The sequence below is a fragment of the Amphimedon queenslandica genome, unplaced genomic scaffold (assembly GCF_000090795.2).
Source record: "Amphimedon queenslandica unplaced genomic scaffold, v1.1 AMPQUscaffold_13137, whole genome shotgun sequence".
In the NCBI taxonomy this organism is placed as follows: domain Eukaryota; kingdom Metazoa; phylum Porifera; class Demospongiae; order Haplosclerida; family Niphatidae; genus Amphimedon; species Amphimedon queenslandica.
The window spans coordinates 10,769-15,701 of NW_003546627.1; the positions used below are offsets into that span (position 1 = coordinate 10,769).

A 4,933-nucleotide genomic window follows, 5' to 3' on the forward strand; every position below is an offset into this window, starting at 1 on the left:
ATAGCATGAATACAATCAGCAGCAGAAGAGGATGCTTCATTCATTAGCTAAGTCTGAGATAAGACGTCAGGAGATTAGGAAGCAGCTCCAAGAAACTGACCAGGAGGTCATGGAATGGCTAAGAGTGTTCTCAGTAAGTATATGATATCATGATTTGTTACTAAAGGAATTCCTTCAGGAAAAGTTTGAGCTTGTATTAGAATAGAATAGACTTCATAGTCAGTATTATTGTGTATAATAATATTACAGTAATCATAATTATTATACCTGATTGTATTGTTGTAGAGTTATAGGCAGAGGAAGAAGAAGGAGCCAATCAAGCAGAAGGAAAGAGAGAGTGCTCAGAGGTGTCTTGATAAAAGACATAGACTATCCCAACACTTGCTAGTTTGATTTTAGTTTATGTGATAATAAGTCAATGTCAAGCAACTATAATCAAGTATACATACTATTAGGGTACTCTTGCTATAATCAAGAGCAGATTATTGTATGCATTTTCTGTTGGGCATGGGTGGGGCTCGATCACGTGATTGGTGGAGTAAAGATGGACAGAGCTAGAGCTAGAGATGCATCAGGTCAGTTCCTCCCTCTCCTGTAAGGCTGTAAATGATGTTAGTTATTGGTATTCTGCAGGTCAGTATCAACTGGGATGGAGGTCTGGACACACAACTGCAGTAGTAGGAGAGGTTCTGTACTGCTGGGGAGGGGACCAGAAAGGATTAGATGAGTCCCACGATTCTCCTACCAAGAGAGAGTGTACTTCTGCTGTTGATGCGTTTAACTTATTATCTGGTGTTTGGTCCTCTCAACCTACTAGAGGTACTCCTCCACTGGGAATCAGAGGAGTCTCCTGTACCACCATTAATAATAATATTTATTATTTTGGTGGTTGGTGTGGCCATGACAGTTGCTACCATAACAGTTTGAACTGTTTAAACACTTTAACTCTTCAATGGAAAGAATTACAACCAACTGGTGACAATTCTGTGACTAAGAGAGCCTATGGTGGTATGATAGCAATGGGAAGTGAAGGTGAACCTCAACAGTTACTGGTTATTGGTGGGCAAGGTACTGCCACACAGTACCATTATCAATTTAAGTATGATAAGATACCGTATGAGGATGATGATCTTAGAACTAATGAACAGAATATCTACAACCTGTCCAGTGGTAAGTGACTCATTGTATTGTATTGAAATTTGTAATATTTTGTGGCTGGAATGAAATTACATACAGTTTATTTATAGTCAATAGTATCAAGTAATAGTACTGTCTACCATACGTGTATTAATAATAAAAGATAAAATAATAACATGCAATTATACTTTCAGGTCAATGGATTGTTCTATCTGTCAGTGGACAGTGTTTTCCACCAACTAGTAGCTTTATAATTGAAAGGATCAGTCATAATAAAGGAATTATGTATGGAGGAGTAGTGACTGATGGTGATGGAGATATTTCTATTTCTACTAACAGTATCTACTTGTTTCAATTATCACATAATACAATAGTAAGTTACTATATATCCTCAAATAAACGCTGGGTGCAAATAAATGCCTGGTTAGCAATAAAATGGAACTACATTGTATAAATACGTAAATCTACACCACGTACATAGTCTTACACCATCATAAATGCATTGTAGATGCCTCCTTAAGATTCCTGTAGTCACTTGCGTGAGGTCCCAGGTTTGATCCCACTGTTGGCTCATGTTAAAAAAAATTTTTTTAAGTCCGAAATCCAAATGTCATTTTAAGAAATACCGTTTACTGGTTTATTTTCATCGTAAAATATTTTTGTGAATTTTGCAGGTTTGTGATCATTTGCGAAAATTTTTCACTACAAAATTCTGCTCTCCATTGCCATGTGGTGCAGTCTGCAAGCAATTCACAAAAATTAATTCCACGAAATCTTAGAAATGCAAGATTCGCAAAGAAAATTTTTACCGTGAAAATAAACCAGTATACAGTAGGCACCCAGGTTTTTATTTGAGCAAATACGATACATGTACAAGTAAATAAAAAAACATTAAAAATGGAAAAGTAGTAGGATTAAATTGTAAAAAAAGTAATGAAACAAGAGGGTACTTGCAAAGTGGTGTGATAACAAATCCTACACCACTGCATGAAAGACATGGCTTCATAGTTATCATGTAGTAGCCTGTGTGGATAATTACAATGCTTTTGGGTAATATTCTTCATGCAGTGATGTAGGATTTGTTATCACACCACTCTGCAAGCACCCTCTTGTTTCATTACTTTTTTACAATTTAATCCTACTACTTTTCCATTTTTAATGTTTTTTTTATTTACTTGTTTCCATTCTTTTTTCTTAATTTATAAATTAGACTTTGTTATGATTATGTGGTTAGGTTAATTATATTCATGCTGATCACGTGTGCATAAATTAAAATGGCGTCAAACCACAGACCCACGCGGTGCTGCAGCTGGAATTTGTCTTCCATTGTTCTCTGTCTTCGCTTCTTTTTGAAGCCACATGTCCAGTCCTTGACCCAAGCTCAAAGGAATGATGTAAAAGCCAACTTGAGTGGTTCTCTGGCTCAAAAGATTTCTGTGTTGATAGAAGAAAGATGAAAGAAGAAAAAGTCCGAAGAATTTTGCAGAAATTTGAACTTATGACTGATTTGGGCCTATTCTCCAAAAAAGCTCCTGCTAAAGTACAGTCCACTTTAAAGGTATCAGAAGAATCGCTCAGTGAAGGAGAGCTCATCTAAGCCATTTATAAGGCTGTACAACGTAAGATAAGAGTTATAAGTGTTTGAAAATCATAAAAACAGCCGCCATCTTGAAAAACCAACCTCAATCCTACATATAGACCAGAGGAGGTTCGACAGGAAGTCTGTACAGGAAATAATTTCATCACAATAATTAAATATTTGGCATACTTTCAATTAAAATTGAACATGGCGGCTATGGTAACTACTATTGCCTTTTGCCTCATAAAGAAATTAAGCGGGGCACATGGACGCTGAAAAGGTCAAGTTTCTTAAAATCCTTTTGGAAACCATGTGGGGGAATAAAAACTATGGGAACACCAGTAAAAAACCGTGTCCCATTTCTAATAAGGGCTCACGTGATGCTAATTAAGTGACCTTTTGACCCTGTCGAACCTCCTCTGCATATAGGTTACCCAGTAGCCTATATAATATACTTATCAGTATAATAAAGCCATGAACAATAAAAATAATACATGCATATAATTTTATTTCTAGAACTGGGAGTATCTTAAACAAGGATCAGTACCTAATGATGGACTGTGGCCTGTAGGAAGAGATCATCATGCCAGTACTATTATCAATGGTGTCTCTACCTCACCTACACTAGTAGTGATTGGTGGAACAGATAGTGATAATGAACTAGTGAATGAATGTTTATTATTAGACACCAATGAGTACAATTGGATGGAGGTATTAATAAATTATTGTAGTCAGTGTATGCACCAGTACATTGGTAATGTGAATGTGAATTGACTGAAGATTTGTGGTATTTTTCAAGCAAATAAGTCTGACCAGAAGTGTAACTTCATTTAGGATGTAGCTTTAAATTAATCATTGTTTAACTATTTTGCTTCCAGTTTTTGAAATTTTTGTTGAGCAGTGCTCCTAATTGCCAACCCTACAACTACATGTACCTTCATCAGACTATCTCATAACTGATACCAATGTCACTCTGTAAACTGTATACTCTATTTATTATTTTCTACAGATTCCTCTACCTGATTCTGTTACTGGCAGATACCATCGTACTGTATCATCTTTTGTTGTTGATCCTAATCATGTGTTCCTGATAATAGTGGGAGGTGATATAGAGACTGAACAGGAAGATATAGGAGGAGAAGTAATGAAATGGGTTGATGCACCTGTCACTGGTCCTAATATCACAATAGTAGTAGAACTAGGTGAGTTTATTATTTATTTATTTATATTAGGAAAATTGTATACATAAATTCAAACTAGGCGAACATGATGAAAAAATTAATTATAATAATACCACTATTAAAATCATTTATGTAGAACAACACATTTTACAGAAATTCAAAAGTGTAGTTTTGTCATTGCTTTTTGTCCTTTCTCTTCCTCACTTGGCAATCACTAAATTATTTCCTTCTCGTTCTCTCTCTCCCTCAGTTTTTAATGATGGTCAATGGTCAGTGTGTCTAGTATTAGATTCATTTAATATTCCTTTATTGTATGAACTAATACTAAAAGAAAGAACAATTGAAAAGTATGTACACATGACAGATAAAGTGAAAGAGTTTCAAGTTATTATTGAGTCTTTACGTCATGAGAACCAATCACTTCGGGAGGCACTATGTGAGACTCATTCACTGTCAGGTAAAATTACATGAACTAGTCCATTTGTTTAAAGATCATAACTACATATACATATACATGTATCACGTTAATACAATTTTGTTAAAGAAAGTACATGTATATACACCTGTACATGCACATACATGTAGTTTGTGTTGTGCTTCCATTGCTGTACATACATGTGTGTACATGTTAGTGTTGTTTTAGTTACAAAATTTAATTTTAGTTTAGTTACTATTAGTTTTTTGTCTTTTTAATTAAATTAGTTAGTTTATAGTTTAGTTTGTCCCTTCTATCAAGAGTTTTAGTTAGTTTTAGTTAGTTTTTTTTTCAATCAAAAAAAATTTAGTTAGTTTGTAGTTAGTTAACTAAATCTTTGCATGCTCATAGTTAGTATTAGTTTTAACAAATTTAGTTAGTTATTTTAGTTAAATTGCTTGAACGGCTATAGAAATTGCTTGTTAGTCTTTAAAAGTATCTCAGTTTCTAGTGTTGCTCCACTTAATCTATTCCTTCTGCCTGATGAGCAATAACCAGCAACAGAAAACACTCTTTCAACGACAGTGGATGATGCTGGAATTGACAGTACCTCTTGAGCTA

The 4,933-nt window shown here is 34.7% G+C and overlaps 1 protein-coding gene and 2 long non-coding RNA genes across 6 annotated transcripts in view; all 3 read left to right on the forward strand.

The window, feature by feature from the left end:
• LOC105314022 (transcriptional adapter 3-like) overlaps positions 1–435 on the forward strand; it is a 4,559-nt gene extending 4,124 nt beyond the window's left edge. For all 4 annotated transcript variants that reach the window (XM_020000927.1, XM_020000928.1, XM_020000929.1 and 1 more), the window contains 2 exons: positions 5–133; positions 286–435. In XM_020000927.1, coding sequence (XP_019856486.1) covers positions 5–133; positions 286–393 — 237 coding nt within the window. In that variant the 3' untranslated portion in view covers positions 394–435. The remainder of the gene's footprint in view (positions 1–4; positions 134–285) is intronic.
• A 697-nt stretch (positions 436–1,132) lies between these two features.
• Positions 1,133–3,344, forward strand: LOC109584999 (uncharacterized). Its single transcript, XR_002186265.1, has 3 exons — positions 1,133–1,170; positions 1,332–1,510; positions 3,233–3,344. It is a non-coding gene; the product is annotated as an uncharacterized LOC109584999 (long non-coding RNA).
• A 394-nt stretch (positions 3,345–3,738) lies between these two features.
• Positions 3,739–4,231, forward strand: LOC109585000 (uncharacterized). The gene is made up of 2 exons (XR_002186266.1): positions 3,739–3,918; positions 4,148–4,231. It is a non-coding gene; the product is annotated as an uncharacterized LOC109585000 (long non-coding RNA).
• The last annotated feature ends 702 nt before the right edge of the window (positions 4,232–4,933 follow it).